Here is a 26,527-nt window from a genome sequence, read left to right on the forward strand (position 1 = left end):
CGCTCTGAAAAAAAAATGTAAAAATGTTGCACAAAATAATAGACCCTCTAATTATAATAAATATTCTCTTGTTGTAACTTCACTAAATTGGGTGATGAAACTTTAAAATAATATTCGATCAGAAATTATTCTCACTTTTGTTTTAAATTTCACCCAAATATTCACATATAACTTATTTTTAGCACTAGTGTGTTGAATGACACATGACAAACAAGTAATAATCAAAGTATTTTTAGCATCCCCAGTGGCTCAGCGGTATGTCTGCGGATTTACAACGGTAAAAACCGGGTTTCAATACCTGTGGTGGGCAGAGCACACGTAGCCCATTCTATAGCTTTGTGCTTAATTCAAAATAACAATCAAAGTTTTTGTTGGTGAAGGCTACTCCATGCTACAGATTGAAAATAAATTTTACGTTTCAGTAGAACTTGTATGAAAGCTCTGAATATGGCTCATGAAACTGTTGCCGTTAACAATAGAAAAGGAATCGAAGTAGAAAATCCAAATCCTTGAAAGTGATGTTAAGCTATTGAGGGTGTGCTCTTTATTTGTTACAAAGCAATCCAAAACACTTCTTTTCAATAGCCTAGTTGTTAGTAATCTTCACAATTGTAAGAAAAAATAAATACGCATCTGTTCAAAAACCACTACTTAGGAGAGAAAACCAGGAGTCTGAATTGGACATTAGACTAAATAGTACTATGAACAAATGTATAAAAGACTGTTCTTCACATATGAATCCAAATTGCTTACTGTTGGAAATATACAGAAAACTTATGATATCCTGACTGTTGACAAGTAAAATTATATTTTATTCATTACATAAATCTCTTAAGAACAAGATATGTTAAGTAAGAATTCATCTTTCAGTAAATCAATAACTACAAATGAGATGAAAGCTGCTCGACCATGGATTGATCCTCACAGAATCCCGATATGAATATTGTTAAGAATTTGTGAGTTTATATGCAAAATGAGAAGGTCAAGTGACAAATAACAATTTGGCTGAATTATGAAGAGTAATACAAGACGTCTGTAAACATGTTTCACAATAATATCTCGATAAACTATGGTAACAGGATATAAGGTACACTAAACTGTTTGATGAAAATACATAATAGTAGTATATTGTACAGTTTATTCGCTTTCTTTCGTATTTTCTGTAAAGCGTATTGCGTTAATGTTCCTCTTATTCATTGTTTGTGACTCTTATATATATATATATTTTCATATGATTTCAAATACGGTATTATATATATATATGTACTACAAAAAAAAATGTAGTTCTAAGAAACATGACATGAGAACCATTGTCGGAACGTATTGTTACCAAAACAAGTTGGCTTTTCTGTGTATTAGAAGATGCTATATAAGGAAACATATATTTTCTATATGGGTTTTTGCGAGCTTGTCTCATTAAAAAGATGGGCAAATGCATACGTACACACATGTGGATAAGAGAAATATTAATACTCACGTGCACACACTCATAGTCCACTTACAACGGATGCAAAATTTTCGGTTTCATCGAGCATATGAAAAGTTTAATAGTACAATAATTAAAACTCCAAACATGATACAGAAAAGCGACAAATAGATTTATCACACTGTGTAAGTGTGTTCTGTGATCAGACATTTCTTTTAAAATGTTTTGGGCGATTTTTTCCAATGTTTACTGTTAACTGATATTACATAACGTTTGTTTATAATTAACTCCTTTCACATGCATAAAAGGGGAAATTTCAGTGAGATTACGAAATTATTATTATGCATTACAGTAATTAATTAATCCTTGAACTTAATCAACCAAGCCAAAACTAACTTACATAAGAAAAACATAGAAACTTACCGACAAGCGACATCTAATTTGACTTTATTGGTGATAAAGGTCAGGTCATTTGCCTGGGTCACACTTTGTAGGGAAGCTAAACATTGATTAAATGTCTGCAAAGTGCATTGTTGCTGTTGTTGTTTCAGGAACAGCCGCCCTAGGATGAAATTTAAAAATGAAATACAGTAGTAATTTTAAGATATATTTGTAAAATATCTGATAATTTTCCCCGTAGACAGAAGTAAAGCCAAATATTAAAGTACTGTCTGAACTGTTGAAGATTTTGTAAACGTTTTGTGACGTCGGTATTTATTGATACTGCAAAGTAAATTTAAAGTATCTGTGACTAAATGAGGACCTGACACCAATAAAGATACTGTTAAAAATGAGAAGACCTTTATCGAGTGAACCCAGTTTAAGTGAAATTGTGAATGATATTTGTAACATTTGTAAGATAATACATGGTAAAATACATGTTGTTTTATATAACAAGTAATAAAAATAAATTCACAAAGATTAAGTATGATATATAGATGGCAATGCGAAAGCGTATAGAAACAAGGTATGGATGAATACACAAAACGATATAAAAATCCATACATAAGTAGCCAATTTTACAAGCTTATTGTTATCAGCTAGTGTAAGACAATATGAGTGTATCACTCTTAAGTTATATGCTTTTATCCAACGAAACCTGGATTCATGCAACATCCTGTACTATAGTTTACTCCTTCAACTTGAGATTGATTGTGTTTCTTATATTTTTATTCTTTAAAAACTGCACAGAATTATTATTTTTTCATAACTTTGTCTCATCTGTCTGCATATAAAGAGGTTTTTAACCGATCTGCTGTCTTGATTAAAATTAATTAAACGCTAATAGAAAGCTTCCAGTACTTAGTTTCTCACACTCTGAATACCGAACGACTTTTATAGGTAGTTGATGGTGAGACGCACATACGAAAGGGACCCAATTCAAGGTTCATATTATTTTTAATATCAAAGTTATTCAAACAAATGCTTAAGAGTTTTACCAGATTTCCTTTGTTTAATGATTTCCGCTAATTATTTAAAGCAGATACTTTGATTAATTTTGATTAAGATAAAATAGGAAGTAAATAAATAAAAGATTTATAATCCCATGTGTTCAGAATCTCAAAGCTGTGCCGATACAGTCGCGAAATTTCTGGATGCAGAAAAACTTCAGTATTTCAACCTCTAAACATGAAGTACCGCAGAAATTCTAGTGTTCTTAAAATCTTTTTCTTATTGCTGTACACAACGCTTGAGATAGAAACCATACATATCTATCTACCACAATGGTTGAATCCAAAATTGCACAAAAAAATACTTGCACATAGCCGTCCCTAATTTTAAACAGATACACTCTTGAGAAGGGCTCGGCATGGCCAGGTATTTAGGGCACTCAGCTCGTAATCTGAAAGTAGCAGGTTCAAATTCTCGTCGTGCCAAAAATGCTTTCCTTTCAACCGTGAGGGCGTTATAAGTCTCGGTCAATCTCACTATTCGTTAATAAAAGAGTAGCACAAGAGTTGGAAGTGGGGGGTGATGATTAGCTCTTACACTGCTAAATTAAGGACGGCTAATGCAGGTAGCCCTCGTGTACATTTGCGCGAAATTCAAAAACAAACCAAAAATATAGAATTATACAACCTTGTGCTTACCACACTTTTATGCAATTATTATTATTACAACTTTCACAAAACGTAAACACTTTTTACTATTTTATGGTGTCATTAGGTAAGACAGAAAATCGAAAAATTTTAAAGGTAATTTGGCGGGAAGGAATAATCTCTACGCTATAATTCCAAATATCGATAAAATTTAATAAATTTTTATTACTTCCATTTATGTATTTCTGTTTCTACCCACTCCTGTACACAATATTTTAAAGACTCTTATCAGAAATAAACAATTTTAGACCTCCTTTCCCAAAGGCCCCCGCTAGTACACTGGTACGGATTTACAACGCTACAATGATGGGGTTTGATTCTTCTCGGTGGACTCAGAAGATAGCTCAATGTGGCTTTGCTGTAAGAAAAAACACACACACCTTTCCCGAAACTAAATGTGTTCCCGATTTATTTTATTAAAGAAAACGTCCTAGTAATTTAATCATATTTTAAAAGAAAGAAAACAATATTAGCCTATAAAGGTTAAGTTTAATTTAACAATTCTAATTTAATTATAACTACAGTTTATTCTCTAGTTGATACATGTAATATTATTTGGAGAAATTTTTGTTGATTTTAGTGATTTTTTTGTGATATGGCAACTGAATCTGTGAGTTCCACATGTATTATTACTCTGAGGTTCGTATGACCATATGAAATCTGGTGTTTCACACGAAATTAATGAACAGTAAATAGACGGAAAGCAATAGTGTTAGTTCCATTGTCCAAAACAGAAACTGCTTTTGTTCACTTAAGAAACATTTACCTGTTATGAGCAGAAATTGAAGAAACTCGATTGTCATCTGTGTCTTTCACATGACTTAATTAATATAAAGTTGAAAAGGACTTAGCAGCTGTATTGCACACTACACACATAAACATTTACAGATAGATGAAGTATTAATATGTGATACGTGTAAAATATACAGCAATAACCGTCCCTATAAAAAGTCTATGCGTGTTTAACTTTATAGCAAAATTTTTATTGTTGCTATGGTCCACCTCAAAAAATCCATTATTAACTGTCGTTGTTGTTTTTTTCTACTAGAATACTTTAAATGATTAATTCTGCAACTTTTAATAAATTGTGTGGATAATATGTGCTATATCCTTTATAAGTTTTACCCAAATCAGAACAATCCAGGAATTTTTAGGTCCGATCCCTGCCTGAAGGAGAGATCCTTTACTAATTAGGTATTTTTATTGTCCTTGCCGTACAGAGAAAATAGCCCCTCAGTGGCATAGCCGTATGTCTGCAGACTTACACCGCGAGAAACCTGGTTTCGATACTCATAGTGGGTAGAGCACAGATAGCCCATTTTGTACCTTTGTGCTTAATTCCAAATAATCAAACAAACGGAGAAAGTAAGTTAATAAATAGGCTGCTGTAGTAGAAAAGGGGCTAGTTCAAAGGTTCAGCCGAGAGAATGTTTTATTATAAATTTTATTGAGTTGTGGAATAATTATAGAACAATCTTAAACCTAAAACGGGTGAAAGAAAGAGGAAGGATGTTTGTGTCATTAAAGATAATAATATAATATAATATAATATAATATAATATAATATAATATAATATAATATAATATAATATAATATAATATAATATAATATAATATAATAATCCACCATGAAAAACAGTGCACTTGGGCACCTTAATGAACACTGTAATAGGATACTATTAAAAATAATGCATTGATGCATTATGAAAGATAATGAATGAGAGTGCGTTGGGACATTATGGTGTAGTCGCGCACTGTGTAAGATAATTCAATAGTACACTAAACAATAATGCGCTGATAGCCCTTAAAAGGTAGATTTATTACTTTGTGATTAAAACAGCTCTCTTCAGTTAAAATGTGCCTTAAATATTAGAGCTGGGAATTGTTTTACTTTAGCATTTTCTGTTTCAACGCAAACAAAGTGAGAACGAAATAATCGGGTTGTGCTACGAAAAAGGAAAGAAACTAAATGATCGTGAGGTTGAAATACAATAGATGAAAAGAAAAATAATAAAAGGAATCAGAGCCCAAATATTACTGCACCAAAATTCATTGCCTATCCATTTGTAGTAATGGTGATTTTCAATTGAACTAATGCTTCGTTTCGGTAAGTACTCAAAAAAGATTAGAATGACCTTATTTCTATTTTAAATTGCCTGTGATAACAAAAAGAAATACTAATATCATATCATCATATTTTGTAAGAAAGTAACAGAAAGAAGCGTATGGTTATGTGGGCAGGAAATGGAACCGATGAAAGATGGAAATATAGAAACCACAAGAAAATGATTAATTGAAATGATTGCAGACAGCAATATCACAGTACTTTAAACGCAACTACTTGAAGATCTGAAATACAGATGAGAAACTTCCTTCTTCCTAAACAGGTAAATCCAAGAAGGTTTGTCATAAATAAACATCGCTATCTGCTTTATAAAACCGCTTAAAATTGACAAATCCTATCTGTAAATCAGTGAATTATGATATTGAGGATTGCAAAAAAAGAATGTAATGAAATACGAGGGGTAGCTGCTAAATTAAAGTGACGAAAATGAATAAAACAATAATAAGGAATAGATTACTAATTAAAAGAGACAGATAAAGGTGGAACTTAGGCGAGTAGAAACAAAGGAGCAGAGATCTTGAAACGGGTCATAATTAAAGACGAGTTTTGACATGATGAATATTCACAGAACAATGACTCTTTTATTATATATCATCTACCGCATACGTAGCTTTACTTGTGTTAAAACATGTTTGTACCTCGTAGCTTTGAAGTCTTAAGGGCGTTTACCAGATGTGGTGTTCACGAAATCCAAATAAAACGCTTTTTGAAGCGAGCCGAATGGATCTCTGAACTAATTTGCGTTAATTATTTATAGAACTCTAAAAACGTTTTTCAAACAAGACCGAAGGAGGAGAATTATTCATTATCCCATCAATAACATTATCAGTGCACGCGCTTTTACAGAAAATTAATTTTTCCAATAAAGAATATATTTCTCTACGGAATATTTGTTACTTAAAAAAATACCTTTTTTAGGCCTCAAATCGTTTGATTGATGATCGGAAGAAAAGCTAATAGTATACATAGCAACTTTTTAGACGCAGTGATACTGCTAATTATAAATTGTATTAATTAGTAGTAAAGATGAACTATTAAACGTTTTAACAGTTTATTAGTTTCTTTGTTTCTAAATTTCGCACAAAGCTACACAAGGGCTATCTGCCCTAGCCTTCCCTAATTTGGCAGTGTAAGACTAGAGGGAAGGCAGCTAGTCATCACATCCCACCGCCTACTCTTAAGCTACTCTTTTACCAATGAATAGCAGGATTAACCTACATTATAACGCCCCAATGGCTGAATTCGAACTCACGACCCTCGAATTACTAGTCGAGCGTCGTAATCACCCGGCCATGCCGAGCCTCAGTTTGTCTGTAACTAAGCACTGAACTACATAATGAGGGCTACTTGCGCTCTGCCCGCTATGGGTATCGAAACCCGATTTGTAGCGTGATAAGTCCGTAGACATACTTCTATGCCAATGGCGGGGATTAACAGATATACCGAAAGTTATTTATTATACTGAAAGATATAAATAAATTTATCAAAACTCATTACTTATTCAACCGGTTTCCCGTAAACTTACAAAATGATTCCAACAACAATAATAAACACCTTATAAATAGAGTCTTAAGAAGTGTTCTGAGAAACGTAAGCCACAAAGCCAGGCTTAATGGTGATAAGGTGAATACATTAGTGTATATACCCCATCGTTCTAGTGTTTAATTTAGGTCACTGTTTTTTTAATTGCTGAATAATATGCGGGGTCCAGCACTTTGTGTTTTGCCTGGGATCGATCAGCGGCTAGGGTCACCGTAGCTTACACACCCTTTCATACATACATATAGCTATACAGTTGGTACGATCTACTGTTGTTGTATGGCACTTGAGGAAAAGCATATTCTCACAGATAAAACGGGTGAATTTAAGTTGATAAATGTGATAGGGGTAAAGAGGCAGTAGTAATATTCAAGAACTATCATCAGTTTTTTGTTGTTAATCACTGACTATCTGTGGCGTTCCAACAGCAGGGATGGAATTTTATCATTACAAATCCTGAAACTGATCACTGAGCCCACCGGAGTAAAAAAAACAAACAAACAAACAGGAGGAATGATAAATGGAATAAAGTTTATTACCCTGAATTTTTCAAACGACGAACTATTTATTATCCATGGTGGTTATCAAATGTATTATTGGACCGGCATGGCTAGGTGGGTTAAGACGTGCGACTCGTAATCTGAGGGTCGCGGGTTCGCATTCCCGTCGCACCAAACATGCTCACCTTTTCAGCCTTGGGGCGTTATAATGTTACGGTTAATTCCACTATTCGTTGGTAAAAGAGTAGCCCAAGAGTTTGCGGTGGATTGTGATGACTAGCTGCCTTACCTCTAGTCTTACACTGCTAAATTAGAGACGGCTAACGCAAATAGTCCTCGTGTAGCTTTGCGCGAAATTCCAAATGAATCAAACCAAACAACATATCTGTTCTGTAATTCATAAGCGTATGATTATTGAGTTGAGCAATATTTTATTTTGTTCTTTTGTTAGTATTATACGTTAAGTGTTAAACAGGAAGTACGTCAGAGCTCGTGTTGAATATTCAAATTCTAACAAAATGTTGGCCTACTACGTTATCAACGTACAGTAAAAGTGATAATGTAGCTTTGAGTTGGTTACCGAGAAATTTAAAGCGTAATTCTTGGTACCCAGTTCAACGTAACTCAATCAGTAGCTTCAGGAAGCTGCTACTTCAATGATCCTAGATATCTGGATAATGTACAAACAACTAGAGGAGTTGTTTGTTTTTTTTGAATTTCGCCCAAAGCTACTCGAGGGCTATCTGCGCTATCCGTCTCTAATTTAGAAGAGTTAGACTACAGAAAAGGCAGCTAGTCATCACCACCCACTGCTAACTTTTGGGATACTCTTTTACCAACGAATAGTAGGATTGACTGTCACGTTACAACATCCCCACGGCTGAAAGGGTGAACATGTTTTGTGTGACTGGGATTTGAACCCGCAACGCTCGGATTACGAGTCGAGTGCCTTAACCACCTGATCATGCCGGGCCACTAAGATGAGAGTAGCAGGAAAGGAAAAACAGTTATTTTTAATGAATATTTTAGTAGATCTAAAATTTATTTGCTACCCTTTTGAAATATATAGTCTGTGAATATTACTTGTTTTCTAATGTCAACTTTCTTCAATACTTACATTTTTGTATTCAAAGTACTTAAATATTTTAACTGAAAATATTCTATAGATAATAATTTTTTAACAGATTACTTCTAAGTAGCTAAACACTGTTACATTTTTTAATATGCTTAACAACTGAGTGGACGAACGAAACTGTCAACTTTTCAAAGTTGTGTTTTACGAAACTATAAAGCCTGAAATTTCTTTATGGTTAGGGCTCTTGACTTGCGATCTGCGGGTTCGAATCCTTATCGTCTAACATGCTAGCTCTTTCAGCCGTCGAAAAATAATGTGATGGTCAAAGAGTATTCCAAGAGTTGGTGTTGGGTGATTCTGACTGGTTGCCTTCTCTTTGGTCTATCAGTGATAAAATAAGAATGGTTAGCGCAAATAACCCTTATGCAGCTTTGCGCGAAATTAAAACGAAACTATATTTTATTCAATTTACATCAAGACTTTTACGTTTTTGGATATTACTACAACGGTATACTTTACAAAAGAATTACTCGGGTTAACCAGTTAAAGAAAAACTCTTGGGAAGTGTTAAATCTAGTTCGTTATGCTTTATTTTAACAGGCAAGTTTTACATATTTTAGATATTTGGGAAAAACAACAAAAATATATTTTAGTATAAATGTGAAAGGTAAGGAGAAATAGACAAAAATGTTTATAATTAGATGACATGATGAAAGAGGCCGCTTTTATGCATCATGTGCTACGAGGAAACTATATTAGGCTTCTTGTAGATCTCTCAGTAACACTTCATTCATTTCTTTCAAGCTTGTACATGATAAGACCTAAATATATATATTTACTATTGACAGCTGCTGTTTTCCAACCTATAACTAACTTATCACCTTTTTCTGGGATGTGTATATATATAAGACGTCTACTAATGCATAATAACTATACTGGAACATGAATTATTGGATTAATAACAAATGTGGAAATAAAATAAGTTTGAGATCTGAAGAGTAGCAAAAACTCTGAAAGCGTTGCCCCTGGAAACAAACACATAAAGTTAAAAGTAGTTCAGTAATTCGTCACATAAATGAACTAGCATAAACTCTGCGTAATTAAAGTATTTTTGTTTTGTTTTAGAGTTAAATTTAGGCAGGAGAAACTATCAGAAACAAAGCATTTTTTCAACTGAAAGAGTTTTACAGTAACTTATGGGACAGAGTCTTAGCTTCATTACTGTTGGTACCTTCAATTTCTTTTTTTAATTTTGCGCAAAACTACACGAGAGCTATCTGCGCTAGCCTCCCTAATTTAACAGTGTAAAACTAGAGAGAGGGCAGCTAGTCATCACCATCCATTGCCAACTTTTAGGCTGCTCTTTTAAAAACTATTAGTAGAATTGACCGTCACATTATAACGTTTCCATGGTTGAAAGGGTGAACATATTTGGTGTGACGGGGATTCGAAATCGCGACTCTCAAATTACGAGTTGAGCGTCCTAACCACCTGGCCTGTCTAAAAGTTAACTTAAGAATAAGGCATTTCTCATTTAATTTAGAAAAATAAACCTAAAACTGTAGTTGAGGTTCATTTATTTAGGATGGCATGATGTTAGTAAAAGTACATTTTCACTTTGCTTTGTACCGTGCGTGATCAGTGGATAGCATGTTAAGCTGAATACCCTTAAGTCCAAAGCCCGAGCCGCGATGCATGCTGCTAAACACGCTTAGCACTCTCTGTTATACGGGCATTATAACTGTGGAAGTCATTCCCACTATTCAGTAAAGAGTGATGGAGGATTCCAAGCTAGAAATAGTTTGTTTGTTTTTTTAAACTTGAAAAGTCTTTGAACTTGACATTTAACATGTACGTCGAATAAAAGTCGTTCTGGTTGGAAGTACCAGTACCACTATACATGTCGTTATTGAAATTAAATTCATAATAATCAGCCTTTATGAAGGCTAACTCATAAACAGAAATAAAAACTTGCAAAACACACTTACCATATAATCTCTAGAACCTGTTTTTCAAACATGAGCATAGAAGTAAAACTTCTTTATATTAACACATTTGTAATAAAGTAATTCGTACGCATTTGTTTGTTTTATTTCTGAAATTAAGCACAAAGTTACACAATGAGTTATTTATGCTCTGCCAACCATGGGTATCGAAACCCAGTTTCGAGCGTTGTAAGTTCACAGACATACAGCATTCAGATAGTTCAGTAAGTCATTTCTGAATACAAATAATACTCCTAATAGCATGAGTTATTGATTAATAAATGTAAGGATAGGCAAATGTTAAAAAAACGTGTACAACAAAGTTATCAGTTTATTATTTTATGCATCATCGATAATCATATAACTTGCACAATCAAAGTGGCATATTATGGCATTATCTTTACATACATTATCATTTTTTCCACACCAGTTCCTTACTCATAAAATACAAAGTATTTATTAGTGATCAAACATTTGATAAATCATATCATTCTTAGAAGAATGCAAAGATAATCTACTTTGGAACTGAATCTTCTTCTGAAACACTTCAACAGCTTTAAGATAATAACACTTTATATCATTCATCATCATGTTCGAATCATGTGACGACGTCTTGAAGGATGAGTCAAGCTTTATTCAGGCTGATTAGTTTGAATGACCAATCATTTTCAACAACAGATTCACCGTTATCACAGTATTGAAGGGACACGATAGAAATGATATCTTCATCTGAAGTTCTTGAACAGTTGGTTCTGCTGAGTCGTTGATGGGTTGCTAATTAACTGACAACATCACTACTGCTCTTGAAGAGACACGGTATAACCTGTGTCTTCATCTGACAGTTCTTAAATAGCGACTTTTCTGAATTAATATTAAGTCGCTGATCAGCTGGCATAACATAAGGAATACTCGAGATTAAAGTATTAATTCCAGAAGCAATCTCATTAATGATTTCTGACATCTCTAAAGTTTATTTCTCTCCAGGCTGCAGGAAAATATTGATATACTTGAATACCCATGGTAACAGTGGACTACGAAAAATTAGCCATTTATAAAGCTTCGCAAACATCAAGAATTTGTGAATCGTCATTTTCAGCACAGTTTATGTACTTTCTAATCGGATGGTCAATGTCTGTTATAATTTATATGTTCATTCTTACTTTGAAGATTGTTCAAAGGAAAACTGTCCCACTTGACTTTTGTGAAGTCATATACGAATTATTGAATCATATATTCCTAGGTAATGCGTGTTTGTTATAAAAAAATATCTGTTATGATTAAGAATGCGATTATACAGATTACTGATTAATTTTCCTGTTGTGAAGATTTGTCTACATGAAAAATGATCCGGATTAACGAGGATTCACTGAAGGTTACTTGTACAACTTAACCCCTTTTCTTGAAAATTATCTTAGTTTGCACGTTTTAGTTAGTTATTCTGTTCTAGCTGCACAACCGAATAACTGCGTTATTTTATCCTAATTTTACCGTTATAATATCTCTAGATTACTCTTGTTCCAGTAGGTGGCTGCTCGTTTCAGGCACTATTAATTTGTTGTTGTTTTTCCAGCAGGAAGCACATGAGTGTGGTGGCAGACATCGTGATTTCTTTAAATCCGTCATGTAGCATGTTTAGTTGTATTTGGTATAGTGTGACAATTATTCCACAAACACCCTGAAGGCAGAGCGAAATATTTTTCTTGAACATACGTTGAGGTAATAGGTGCGTGCCTGAGACGGACCACAATAATGAACAATGCAACATTAGCTATTTATAACTACCCTTTAGATATGGGTTTGCACGGTTTACTACAGTTGTGATGGTAAAAGGTAAAATCCTTTGATGGGAGTGATAAATACGCTAGGATTCAGTTTGTAGAAGGTTTTGATGTAAAACCTATTGAAAGTATTTGTAATATACACTAAATTATATAACACATTAGAAATATGTGCTAAGAATACTAGCATCCGAATAGATACGAAAACAAATAATCAACACCGTTGTCTTTTTCTGTCTTCGTCTATACAACTTTTCTGAAAATCATTATGCTTGATGTATCTTTAGAATAACATACCATACCTTTAATATATGATTGACACACATAAACAAATAAATTGTAACATACAATACCTTTGACATGTAAACAATACACGTAAACAAATAAACTGGTTCTTTTGTACATTTACTGCATAACATATGTTTTATTCAAATATAATGATATTTAAATAACGCAAGATAAAAATAAATACTTATACCAATTTCCGTCCATCTATAAAATGTATAACCTTGGAGGAAGATACATAGAACATAGTGTCCAAAAGGTGTTAAGAATTAGAACATAGTGTCCAAAAGGTGTTAAGAATATTTCGTTTTATTAGTTAACTTACTTAATTCACAAAAGTGAAAAACAATGATAGTAAGTTCTGTAGTTGTTTAAACCCATAACACTCCAAACCAGTCAAGTATTTAGCATCTGTTGCTAGTTGTATATATATATATAATTTCAAATAAAAATGATTCTACAATTTCAAAAAAAGTAAAAGTAGAAAAATGTTAGACTTATTTTTGCTTTTGGAAAAATTAATTAAAGAGTGAGCGATCAGATTATTCTCATAAATAAAAAGATTTAGAAGAACACAAAGAGTTTTTACATAATGTTCAAAGATTCTATTTTTTTTCAAAAGCACTTGGTTTCGAGTTCACTGTGATTTGTCTCAGAGTATATAAGACCTATAATATTTTTCAAGCTCATTTCTTCAGACGAATCTCAAACACACTGACTGACAGTTGTTCGAAAACTGCCGATCTTGGTATTTCTAACCAACTGGATCTTTTAAAAGATAAAACTGAACTGTGCCAATTGTGAATGTTTAAAGTCCAAGATTTAGATATTAAACAAGAACGATATGGAAGGGTCTTGGTCTCTGTTTCCACAAACATGAATTAATGTCTCTGAAGTGCTTCTATAATTTATTACCAGTCACTTCTTTGCGACAGGTCTTAAATAGATTTGTAATCAATGGTTTCTCAGAGATACTTTTAAAGATCTGGTACAATAGTTTTTGCAAGAATAATAAAAGATTATAGTGTAAACGAAGCATCCATAATTTATTCAATTCATACATTCACAACTAACTATTTCTAATCGAGTTCAATTTTTAATTTACAACGATCTTATCCACTAAAGTTATAGAATATTCTCAACAACAGCGTACTATGTGTGTGTGTAAATACTGCCAGTATTGTTGCCTTAACTGAAATTTCTATAAGCTCTCCTTTTGAGCTTATAAAAGGTGATCAATAAAACGCGAAGAGACAGTTTATATTGTTGGTTTGCTGCAGCTGATACACTGTAAACCTCGGAAGCTATAACTGAGATTAACGCTTATTAACCTGGAAACTACAGATATTTGACCAGGAATGTTTAAAGATTTCGAATTTTACAAACCATTTAACTTCAGCGGATTAGCTTCGGACGTTAGTATTTATATGAAGACGTTGTATAACTTTATATGTGAAAATCTCACGTGTGATCAGCGAAGAGCTCTCTAACTTCCTGTTAAGTGAAGTCTACCTATATCAACTCAGAATTAATTCACTTATCGTAAATTGTCAATAAAATATTCAGTTCCAGACCAAATAGAATACTCGATATTGTTTGTTAGTTTGTAAAACTTTTGTATATAAATCATTATTTGTAATAACCGTTATTATAAATTGTATTATTGTTATAATATGAAAATGTATTTGTATTAAGAGAGAAAACTGTGTGTATCAATCTTTTTGGCAAACATCATAAAAGTGATACATCTCGACATTTAACGAACTTCTAAATCAAAATCAAAATTTAACTCAGTTTCGAGCTATTTGAAATCGTAACACGTAAGAGAGTAACTCGAACACTTGTCCAAGATAAATTATAATATGTAACCACTTTAACTTCGGTGGTTCAACGCGTTTGTTTTCTTCAGTCTTCAATTCTCTTGCTGTGGTTTAACGTATTCTTATCACGACTGTTTTTTCTGACGGTTTGTGAGAATTATATATGGAATATAAGAAGTTAAGGTAAATATATTCTTGACACACAAGTAAACTTAATTAATCGTGTATTTAAAATTACAACGAATTACAGTTAAATTTACAGGTAGTGATTTATAATACTAGAAATAATGGTATCTTTTATCTAAGGATACATTAAGGCCTGGTTAACTTGCTGGATTATTATTATATAGCAAAAGTATATCGCTAAACACGTCCCGCATTTTCAGTTATGGAGACGTAATAATCGTTGCAATCAGAGTCATATTCGGTTAGGAAGCCGCATGTAAGTGCTACTAATTGACTACTTTCTATCTGTTCAATAGTTCTTAAATCTGGATTGTTATGTTCTTATTTTTGGCTCTGTGGTTTGTCACCCAAATTGTAAATACCAAATACTAAATATCAATCTAAGGAACTCCATAGCACTAGAACGTAAAATATTAAAGAGATATCAAGACAGTGTCAGTAAGTCTAAACCATAGTAGTAGGAAGATATATGTATAAAATCAGGATAATATAAATTATGTTGATTTTAAAATACAAGCTATGGAGTCAGACTAAATTAAAGGATAACTGTAATCTGATTTATAACATATGACAACTAAAGAGCTTTAAGTACATAAGGTGTTTAAGTTAAAATGGACTGATTTGTTTGTAGTGGTTGCCATTTGTTAATGATGTATATAGCTATTGTTCTAATAAGTTGTTTAGTTTGTACTTTGAAAATAAGGAGTTTAGTTAACAATGCATTATTGAAAAATGATCCAACTAATATATATTTACTTAGGATGAACAACTCAGCCTTTCTTGAAACTACTTTGAAAAATAACTCTTATCAAGGAAATCCTGTAAAACTCTGGTTTTTGAAGAATTCGTGAACCTAAATCATTGTTATGATGGTTATTTCCCTGTTACTGTGATACTACGGCCTGACATGGCCATGTGGTTAGGGAGCTCGACTCTTAATCTGAGGGTCGCACCAAACATGCTCGTCCGTGGAGGCGTTATAATCTTACGGTCACTCCCATTATTCGTTGGTAAAAGAGTAGCGCAAGAGTTGGCGGTTGGTAATGATGGCTACATAACTTCTCTCTAGCCGTACACTGCTTAATTAGAGACAGCTAGTGCAGATTGCTCTCGTGTAGCTTTGTGAGAAATTCAAAAACAAACAAACAAACTGTGATTATGTCATTGTGTCTCTGTTCCTGGCTGCGGGTCTGATTTTTTATGATAGTTTTTTTTTCCCTATTGCTTTGATGTTTGTGATTCTGTCTCTGTTCTTGGCTGCGAGTAAGGGTGATCTATTGTGTATACAACTTATTTTAAATATGTTTCGTCGTGCCGGACTCATGGACTGTGGACAAAATTTAATACCGCGAAATTTTGCTTATTAGTGAACGTGGGTTATAGAGAACTAGAAGTTAAAAAGAAGAATAATACCCATTTGTAATGGGTCTAACAAGACGCAGTAAGTTATGGAAGGCTAAATTAAGTAGCTTCCAACATGATAGTAAGCTGGTAAAAAGCTATTTCTTTAGGAAATTGGTTTCAAGGTGTAGGATTTAATAATGTGCAGAGGATAGATAAACCATGCGTCAACATAACGATACTGAGGCACGTGGATGCGTACAAAATAACATGATTAGAGAAGTGCAGTGCGTTTGTAATCAGAACCATTTCTTAAATTTAATATGACATTTATTTTGATGAAATATTTTCATATTTGATAGAATTATCGCTTATTCTTTCTTTATAGCAGTCGCCAAAGAATACATTTCAAAGACCACCTGCATTCGTTTCCTGCACTTGACTCTCGCTGTGACGATTTCATTTCTATAAAAGCTTTGGTTTAGGTCGAAAAAGCCTTTGATATTAACTTCCTATTCAGCTGAAAATCTTTTGCAGGAAATACCGTTATTGTTAAACCTTGCATTGTAATATAGAGATCTGTGAACGACCTTATCGAGTTCTATTCAAGAAAACTTTCTATTGAATGTATACTGAGGCAGATATACTATGAACGAGAAATATCTGTCCTAAGCCGTATTTGATGTGTTAGTGTTCTAGACTCAGAACCCCACGTGTTATTGTAGTCATGCAGCATGTCTGAAAGTTAGGAAAATTGTATTAGACGTTGAAGTGAAGTTATACTTTGACTTCTTTTATATATAGTTAGAAACGATACGGGGTTGAATATATCCATTGTAGGTAATAGAACAGGATTTTTATAATCATTCTTTTTATTAACTTTGTTCCTTTTCTATTTTTTGACACGGATCCTTCTCTCGTATCGTTATTTTTTATGTTCAACATGGCTCCAATACTCTCTTTTTTCTATCTAGCTATCTTTCTGCCTGTCTCTCATTCTGTCTATCTGTTCATCAATTTAGTTATATGTCTATCTAGCTTTCCATTCATTCAGTTATTTATCTATCTGTTTGTTTACCTATTTGCCTATCTGTCCACCCATTTATCTATCTGTCTATCTATATCTACCTAAACCTATCTTGTTTCTTTCCTATCTGCATTTATTAAAGGTATGGCGTTGTAAGAAAGCTTGCTGCTATCCTGTCGTGATAAAATAAGAATTGTTCCACTACTAGGCACATCGAATAATATTTCTGATAAGGTGTATGATTACACAGATAACAAGTACATGTGTCATCCAACATCCATTATCGTATTATTTTCCAACTAGTATTAAGAACAGTAATAATGCTGCAGTTCTCATTGTTTAGATCCTTCTTTTGTCGTCTTTCATGGGGAAATTTGAAAATATGCAAGGATCTCGCAAATAACCATGCAAGTTCAATTATCAGGCATCTCCAAGTTTTCGTGATGAAGAAAGATAAACCATATTTCACATAGTTTACAGTTTTTGGCTACTTGTGTAAGATTCCGTCATTAAAAAGCAAGTGCGAATCTATAAGGACTACTTAACTTTTCTTCTATTAGCTACTAGTACTGCTTTAGGTGAAATTCTGTCACTTTGTAAATCGCTATACGTAACTAATTTCACAGTATGTTTGTTTTTTTATCACCATTGGTGGTTATAGAGTAAAATATTTTACAACAATCAAATGATTGTTTTGATAACATAGAATAAGTTCTTACTTTGTTATGTCACAATTTCTATGAAACAGTTTGAATTCGGGGTAAATAAGAAGATAAAACAATTTTTTTTGGCATTTCCGAAATAATCCTATTAGGTCTTAGTGTTAGTTAAAACAATTATTCTGAAAAGGTTTATCCCTCCTTTTCCGAACAAGCCGAGCATGGTCAGGTAATTAGGGCGTTCTACTTGCAACCTGAGAGTCGTGGATTTGAATCCTCGTCCTACCAGACATGCTCGTCCTTTCAACCGCTGGAGCGTTACAATGTAACTCTCGATCCCACTATTCCTTGGTAAAAAAATAAGCCAAGAGCTAACAGTGGGTAGTGATGATTAGCTGCCTTCCCTCTTGTCTTTAAATTTTAAATTACGGATGGCTAGCGCAAGATAGCCCGAGTGCAGCTTTGTGCAAAAACCAAATCAAACTTTTTTTTTCCAAAAAGGAAGCATTATAACCTCGAGGCATTTCTCAGTATGTTACTAAAAGTATAGTCTATAAAATATCTTTAAGGTGCTGCTAAAATAGTCAGGGTCTTGTTTATTATCTATGGCATACTGCTATAAGGAGTAGAGTTTCCGGGAATGAGAGTAGTTCTGTTAAAAAGGTCTCAAAGTTTGGTCAATTTTCTAAGGAAATGCAATGAAATACAGTTTACTAACAACTAGAATTACGATATTCTTGAAACAATCTGTGTAGAACTGGAAGGAGCCATGAAAGCGGTTCCACTCTTAGTAAAACGTAAAATTTGCCTGGTTGATCCTGAATAAAGTTAGTAAAGTTAAGAGGATTATACTTTTATAAAAACACAAATTACGTGGGCTTAGAACCCTTATAATGTTGGTAAAGTTAAGGCGGTCACAATCTTACTGTAAAACATAAATCGCGTCTATTTAAAGTCCGGATAAGGTTGGTAAAGTTAAGCCTCGTTTGGCAAACGAGTGCGTGTCTTTTACAAACTTGTAACGATTAAAGAATAGGCATTAGCGAGGGGCAGTGTGATTTACCACCCCGAATCTCCCAGGTCTATGGAAATGTCCTTGGTGCTAGTCAGTTACTTTTTTCTTTCTTTCAGCTAGAAAGAACAGATGATCAGATAGTCAGAAAGTAATAATTTTCTGACATTTAACTCAAGCGTTTTAAAGAAGGACAAGCAGACAGTGAGCTAATTCCATGTAAACTTAGAAGTGGACGGATAGAAAGACATCAATAGGCAGAGAGATAGCTGGATAGACAAATATACAAACTGTTATTTCTTGGATGTGAGGTGTTTAACAGTTACTCTAATCGTTCACTGGCTACAAAAATATATGTGTATTATCATGGTGTACAGAGAGTTAAGAAATTTAACAATATGGATGAACACTAACATAAATTCATCGATATAAAAACAGTTATATAGAGAAAAAGCGCAGCATAAAAAAAGAACGAAAATGTTATGTTAAAGTAATTTCTTACCTGACGAATATTCTTCGTTGTGTAATTGTTTCACAGCACGAAATACAACATTTCTTTACTGTTTTTGTTCTTACCCTTTTAATTTATCTGAAATTTACTGATTAAGCAATAAGATAAGTTTCTAGGCAGATAAAAAAACGGCTGACATGAATCGTTTTTTAGTCGTATAACTTATGCAAATATAACGCGATTGATTTCCAATTTTTATATGTTTGCATATATCGGGAATCGATAACATTTTGCTCAGAAAATGATAAACAAAAAAGAAGTAATATAAAAAGTTTTAAAAATTGTTATCATTCTCAGTATAAAACAAATAAAAAATAATTTGTTTTAAATTAACAGTAATAAATAAAGTCGATTACTTTCTAAAGATCTTATTAACACGGCTAAGTAATCAGAAAAAACAAAAACGGTTTAACTTTGTGAGCTATTTCGATTGTTTATACGTGGGGCCAATACCAAACGAAAGCAAAGTTTAATACAACGCTTAGCATGGGTACTTCAGCTAATCGCCCATATTCTGCTTGGAGAGTTATACACGCCGTCCCGCCAACCTCGTGAAGTCAAGCAAATAAGTGCTTTGCCAGGCATGAGTACATTTAGTAGTTTAGTATAAGTGAAACTGTTTGAAACGTAATACAAAGTTGTCATTTCAAATGCAGCTTTTTCATGTCAAAAGTTAAAAAAGTTGCTCTAAATATAAAGAAAACACATGAACTATAGGACAATATATGTTTTAAATAAAATTATTCATATCTGGTTAGAATTAAGTTATTTTACTCGTAAATTTTAGCAAGAATGAAAGCTTTAAATTGTTATGCCAATTGAAAAACTCGAGCAAACACTTGAACTCTCATCCAGTTAACGTTATCGATGTTTGTCATATTAAAATGTTTATTTTGAAAATTCCCGAAATAGTAATGTGTTGTTGTTTTCTTATTATCGATGTGAATAAAAATTAATACCAATAATAACTTCTAAAACAGAAATCACCGATTTAATTAATTTCACCACATACTGTTTATTAAGAAAGTTTGTAACTGATAAAAAAAGCATTCTTTTGCTTCCTCACATTTACCAACATGAACACCAATGTTTTAGTTTTACTTTATGATCTCAGTTTTCTTGATAGTATAATATACAATACATTAATCGAAAACTTACCTCCAGCTGATAATGCGACTAACACGTGAGAGAGGGACAATATCTCCAGTATCATTGATGTATACGTTTCCACGTGGGAGCACAAGCGAGACTGAGAGTTATAGGAACCTACGAGAGAACCTTACGAGCACCTATGGCTCAGCCACTGTAATTCCTACTAGAGACACGTGGTTTATGGATTTGGTTGGGGTAGCTCACTTTTATCACTAGGTGACGATGGGAGAGACTTTATTCTACTAACAGACAGTCAGTGGTTTAATGAATGGTTTCCTGTTAAAGCTGTAGTTATGACTTTGTAACACTGAATACTATTTTAATTCTCACGAGTTACAGTAACTAATTCCTGTAGAAGTGCAATTAGGCTTTGTTCGGTATTAAATAAGTCTTTCTGATGTATGCATATATATATATATACATATATACAGATAATTTTTTCTCTGTATATGCAACCAGATAAATGTAAAACAGTAAATTTCTTTGATCAGATAGTCGTTCTTCTAAACATATCAAACATCACATCACATTTACGAGAAGTTGAAAGGAACCAGCTATTTCATTTAGTTTTATGGAAAGAATTAAATTCTAGAAATCATCTTTTTAAAATTTGCAGAAGTTCCTTTATTAACAACCTTACTTAAAAGAAGGTATTTACTAGATGAATTACCTGTTTCATACACAGGTGTCCAAATTACTTGAAATACATATTTAAGAACATAATGAAACTACTTTTAAAAACATTTATTTAAAAGAATTCAATTTTTATAAGATTTTAATTTGTTATTTAGCCTTTGATTTTCAAAACAAAAACCACACAATCTAAATTAAAGTTTCTTGACGTACTACATTGGCTGTTGCTCTTTCTTCTGACAAATATTAACAGATTTTGATGAGATTCACCATGCCAAGGTTGGAGATGATTAGTCAAACAGTGTACGAGGAGTTAGCAGGCAGACAAACACAATTTCGCTTTTCTATATATGTGTAAAAGGATATTATATATATATATATGCATATTTTGTACTATTAATATTAATTGATTCGCAATGATTCCTGTTCATTCCTGGAGCTATTTTAAGTTCTTTCTTTAACCTTTCATTGAAATATTCACTAAGTTTTAATTAAACGGTTCGAAAGCTGTGCAATGTATATTCAAACAAGAATTAATTCAAGTTCTAAGGTGCATCATATATATATATATATATATATAAGCAAATATTATTTCTTTAGATCGTATCTCCCAGTAGGTCATCAATAATTATACAAACTTACAACGATAAAATCCAAAGTTCAATTTCCCAAGACAGATAACTCAGTGTGGCTTTGTGATAAGACAAACAAATAAATAAGATAAACCTTGGGATTCTTAATTTATAGAAATGTGAAGATTTTTTTATTAAACTAAGAAGTTTTCAAAATGGCATATATATTTTGTGAGTTGAGAACACTGCTATCACAACTGGAATACGACTTGTTCGAAGAATATTTTAGAATGGTCCTTGGAACCACGTTGACCCATACATAAAATGCATGAATATTTTGCGTCAGAAGTAACTGTTGTATAATCCGTCAAACAGTAGAACACTATCTATTAAAGTCTAACAACGCCAAAATGTTGTGGTAATACATTCCGTTCCACTGCGACTGTGATTATCACGTGACTAATTGATTTGTATATTAGAAATGGTTTTCATATAACTTACTCAACTATCTGTAACAATAACAGTCAGGAAACATACACATATATTTCCGTACTCGAAATTATTTTAAAATTCTCTGGATTGTATTGTATTTATTTGTTCAGTTAAATTTTCAACCAGGTACAATAAGAATTATAATGATGTAGACTGAAACCTTATGTTAATCTAGTTTTCGAATTACATGTGTGCTCTAATTTAGCTCTTGTGGCTTCTTTTTTGCTTGAGTATCAACAACAAAATCTTACATTGCTTTTATGTTGATAAAAATCTTAATACTAATATCATTTCTCGTAAAAACAAGCATTTATATAAGTGTTCCTGTGTGTAGCAATGTTCTTGGACCTAAACTTATTAAATCACACACACTTAAAATCTTAGCTCTCTCCCCTGTTACGATTTTAAAAATGTGATAATGCACCTAAATCCCATTTTACTAAAATTTACAGATCGATAGATGATCTTTAACAGACGTCGTTGTTCAATACGATATGTACAAGATTAGTTTGTTTGTTTGTTTTTTCATTTAATAGAGTAGAATAGAGATCGTCAAAAAAGTACGCAAATAAGTTGAATCAAAATGCAAATATTATATTTTCAAGCCCATAACTAGAGACTTTGAAAAACATAAACGAACAAAACTGGAAATAGTGTATACATTATTTTCTCATGCTAACCCGTATTTTAACTTCATGTCTGCTGTATTTATCAATTTTAATTGAGCCAAAATAAGTAAGAAATGTAAAACAAAAATAAATACGTGTAGTAATATGAAACAACAACAAACACAATTAAAAGGTGTTCTCAAATGATCATCTTGAAGGCAATGATTGTATCATTATAGATTTAATGACCGGCTTCCCTCAAAGTCACAGTGTAATGTAACAAAAGATGAGCAGCAACACAGTAATCTCATCTCAAAGGAATAATGTTTCTTTTAAGATAATACGACGCAAATTAATGCAGTGTAAACACACCCAGTAATATGCTTACTTTATTACATTAAGTCTGCATGACATATGTGTATGTTGCTCAACAGCCTGTTGTGCACACTATTTGATAGAAAAGACGAAAGAAATAATGCATGCAAAATAGACAGCATTGAAACACTTAACGTAAGTCGTCCGTTATAGATAATATTTACAGCTGCTACCTCAACTATTTAAAAAGAGTTGTTTTGAATTTCACACAAAGCTACTCGGAGGGTTATCTGCGCTAGCCGTCCCTAATTTAGCAGTGTAAGACTAGAGGGAAGGCAGCTAGTCATTACCACCCACCGCCAACTCTTGGGCTACTCTTTTACCAACGAATAGACGGATTTACCATCACATTATAACGGCCCCACGGCTGAAAGGGCGAGCATGTTTGTCGCGACGGGGATGCGAACCCGCGACCCTCAGATTAGGAGTCGCACGCCTTAACACGCTTGGCCATGCCGGGCCCTTTAAAAATAGTAATAACTATATGAAATAGTGTTATATGCAGTGCTAATAAATACTGAATATGCACTCACGATCACAGTTAAGAGCAAAAAACAGTAGAAAGAATCACCACCGTCATCTGTACATGGAAATCTACTATGTTAATAGTCTAGTGATAAAAACACTTGCTGAAATATAGTTGCAGAAATCCACGTAGGGATGGCAAACTCGAGAAACGATATTCAACAGCAAAATCTGAAATCTTTCAGGTGACAATTTCCAATTAATAAACTAAAATATGTACGAGTTGTAGTTTGCAACTAATGCGCACGTTGTGAAAACACCGGATTTTTTTTTTTTATGGCGAAAAGTGAGGGACGTACAAAATTTCAACTGAATTAAGAAGATGGAATTAAGTTTAAGAGAACTCTCTCATTTAGGTTGTTTGTTTTTCAAAATTCCTGTGCGATTCCATATTGCAGTAAAAAACAAAACTTGAAAATAATGTCATTTTGGAGTTACTGTTTGTTTTAAATTTCGCGAAAAACTACTCGGGGGTTATCTGCGCTAGCCGTCCCTAATTTAGCAGTGTAAAACTAGAGGGAAAACAGCTAGTCAACACCACCCACCACCAACATTTGGGCTACTCTTTTACCAACGAATAGATGGATTGACCATAACATTATAACGCCCCCACGGCTGAAAGGGCGAGCATGTTTGGCGCGACCGGCATGCGAACACGCGACCCTCATATTACGAGTTCAGCGCCATGCCAGGCGAAGTAAAGTTTTCCCTGTTATTTCAAGATTATGTCTGCGTTTCAAAGTTTTGTCCAAATGTTCTATTAGAGTTTTGAACAAATTCCTGTTCGGTCCCTGTTATGAACGACTATCATGATTAATGGTGCTTATTTATGCTGAGACATAAAACAGTCTAATCAACGAAGAGATAGATTCTTGTTCCTAAAAATTGTAATATCTTGTCTATTTAAAAAAAAGAAATACTACCCTGAGAACCACAGAGGTAACCACAAATTTTATAAATGTAACTTTTTCAGTTGAGAAATTTAGTCGTATGTGTTTTCTGTTTATTCATAGTATCGCATATACATAAATGTTGGCAAACTCGTCACGTAGAACAATGCAATACTTATTGTTGGACCATAGTGACGGTTACGCTGCGTCATATTAAGTAATATTTTAGGTTTATGAATACAAATAGTTCATTTTATATGCAAAATACGCAGGGGATCTCCAGTAGTTATTAGTAGGACTAATTGCAATATTAGTGGTGTTTTTCTCTACATTTCTTGCGTTATTTCTATACATTATGAAGTATCTTGCATCCAATAAAATCTGGATTCTAAGGCAATTTGACGCATGAGCGATTTAGGAAAGAAAGTTTAAAAAGTCCATCGGTAAGCCAAGAGTTAATGAAAATGTCACATAAAGCTTCATCCAGTCCGCTGAAATAACTCCATCAGATTTCCCTTAGGGATATTAATCATGTTGCTCAATAGTGCTGAAACGTCACGATGTATGGTAGTGTTTTTCAATATCCAGGACCAGAAATAACCTTTCCTATAGGATACAGCAACTAAGAAATGCTTTTCACATATTAAAATTCAAGTATGTGTTAAAACAAACACATAGTCGTTAAAATGTTTCGTGATCTGATTTGGAAGAAATCATATCAGTTAAAAATGAATAATGAGATTTGTGCTAAAAGTCATCTAAAAACTTTTGTGGGTGGATAAAGTTCATTCAGTTATTTTAAATATGTATTACTTATCAATTAAACGTATTGACGAAAGGCCTCGTCGGCACTACATATAGCAACTATAATTTGATTGGCATATTAGTATTGCACACTTCTTTTGACTTTCGTTCAGAAGTTCTTATTAATAACTGCCATTGAGAATTTGCGCTTATTGGCAAAAGTGTAACTCAAACAACCTTATCATGATGCAGTATCACAATTAACTCTACGTAGGTCATGCTCGACCAATCTAGATGTTCTGCATAATGATAACAGATATCGTAAATATATCTGATACTTTTAAACTAGAAGAGGAACAGAAAAAAATTTTCATCTCGTGGGAAAAGAAATTTCTGAAAGTTGCTTACTAATGTTAAAGAAATAATATGAAACTGACTATACATTGACTCGTAACTGAAAGGCCCGGCATGGCCAGGTGTGTTAAGGCGTTCGACTCGTAATATGAGGGTAGTGGGTTCGAATCTCCGTCGCACCCACCATGCTCGCCTTATCAGCCGTGGGAGTGTTATAATGTGATGGTCAATCACGTGAAATTCAAAACAAACCAAACCACAAATGAAAACAAAATACCCTAAGAAGCTTCAATTTTCTAAGATTGTATTTTCTCTATTTGTAATAAAATTAAGGTATAAAAGCAAATATTTCAGAAGAAAGATTCTCTTTCAGTGCTTAACGCCAATGTAAAGTTGTTTTATTTTGAATTCACTCAAAGCTATTCAAGGGCTATCTGCGCTAGCCTTCCGTAATTTTACAGTGCAAGACTAGAGGTAAAACAACTAGTCAATACCACTCACCGCCAACCCTTGGACTACTCTTTTACCAACGAATTATGAGATTTATAGGTCATATTATGTTGCCTCCATAAATGAGAAGGCGATAATGCTCCGTGTGACGGGATTCGAATCCATAACCCACAGATTACGAGTCAAGCCCCCCTAACCATCTAAAAATAAACTACTGCAATTTAACACAGTAAAATTTAACTCGAAACTTTATTTAAAAAGAGGTTGATTATAACCACAATTAATCTCCACGTTGCTTAACTCACTTGCTGTTACTGTAGACATGATGTTTAAAGATTGTCTAAAACAATTAAAATAGCCAAAA

The 26,527-nt window shown here is 33.2% G+C and overlaps 1 protein-coding gene across 3 annotated transcripts in view; it reads right to left on the reverse strand.

The window, feature by feature from the left end:
- Positions 1 to 20,678, reverse strand: part of LOC143252342 (uncharacterized) — a 41,043-nt gene extending 20,365 nt beyond the window's left edge. For all 3 annotated transcript variants that reach the window (XR_013028942.1, XM_076504333.1, XM_076504328.1), the window contains exons 1-2: positions 20,527 to 20,678; positions 1,850 to 1,988 (exon numbers count right to left, since the gene is read on the reverse strand). Coding sequence is in view for 2 of the 3 variants with exons in the window: in XM_076504333.1 (XP_076360448.1) it covers positions 1,850 to 1,988; positions 20,527 to 20,581 (194 nt within the window). In the remaining variant the exon portion in view is untranslated. The remainder of the gene's footprint in view (positions 1 to 1,849; positions 1,989 to 20,526) is intronic.
- Positions 20,679 to 26,527: the final 5,849 nt, after the last annotated feature.

Source organism: Tachypleus tridentatus, chromosome 1 (assembly GCF_004210375.1).
Source record: "Tachypleus tridentatus isolate NWPU-2018 chromosome 1, ASM421037v1, whole genome shotgun sequence".
NCBI lineage: Eukaryota > Metazoa > Arthropoda > Merostomata > Xiphosura > Limulidae > Tachypleus > Tachypleus tridentatus.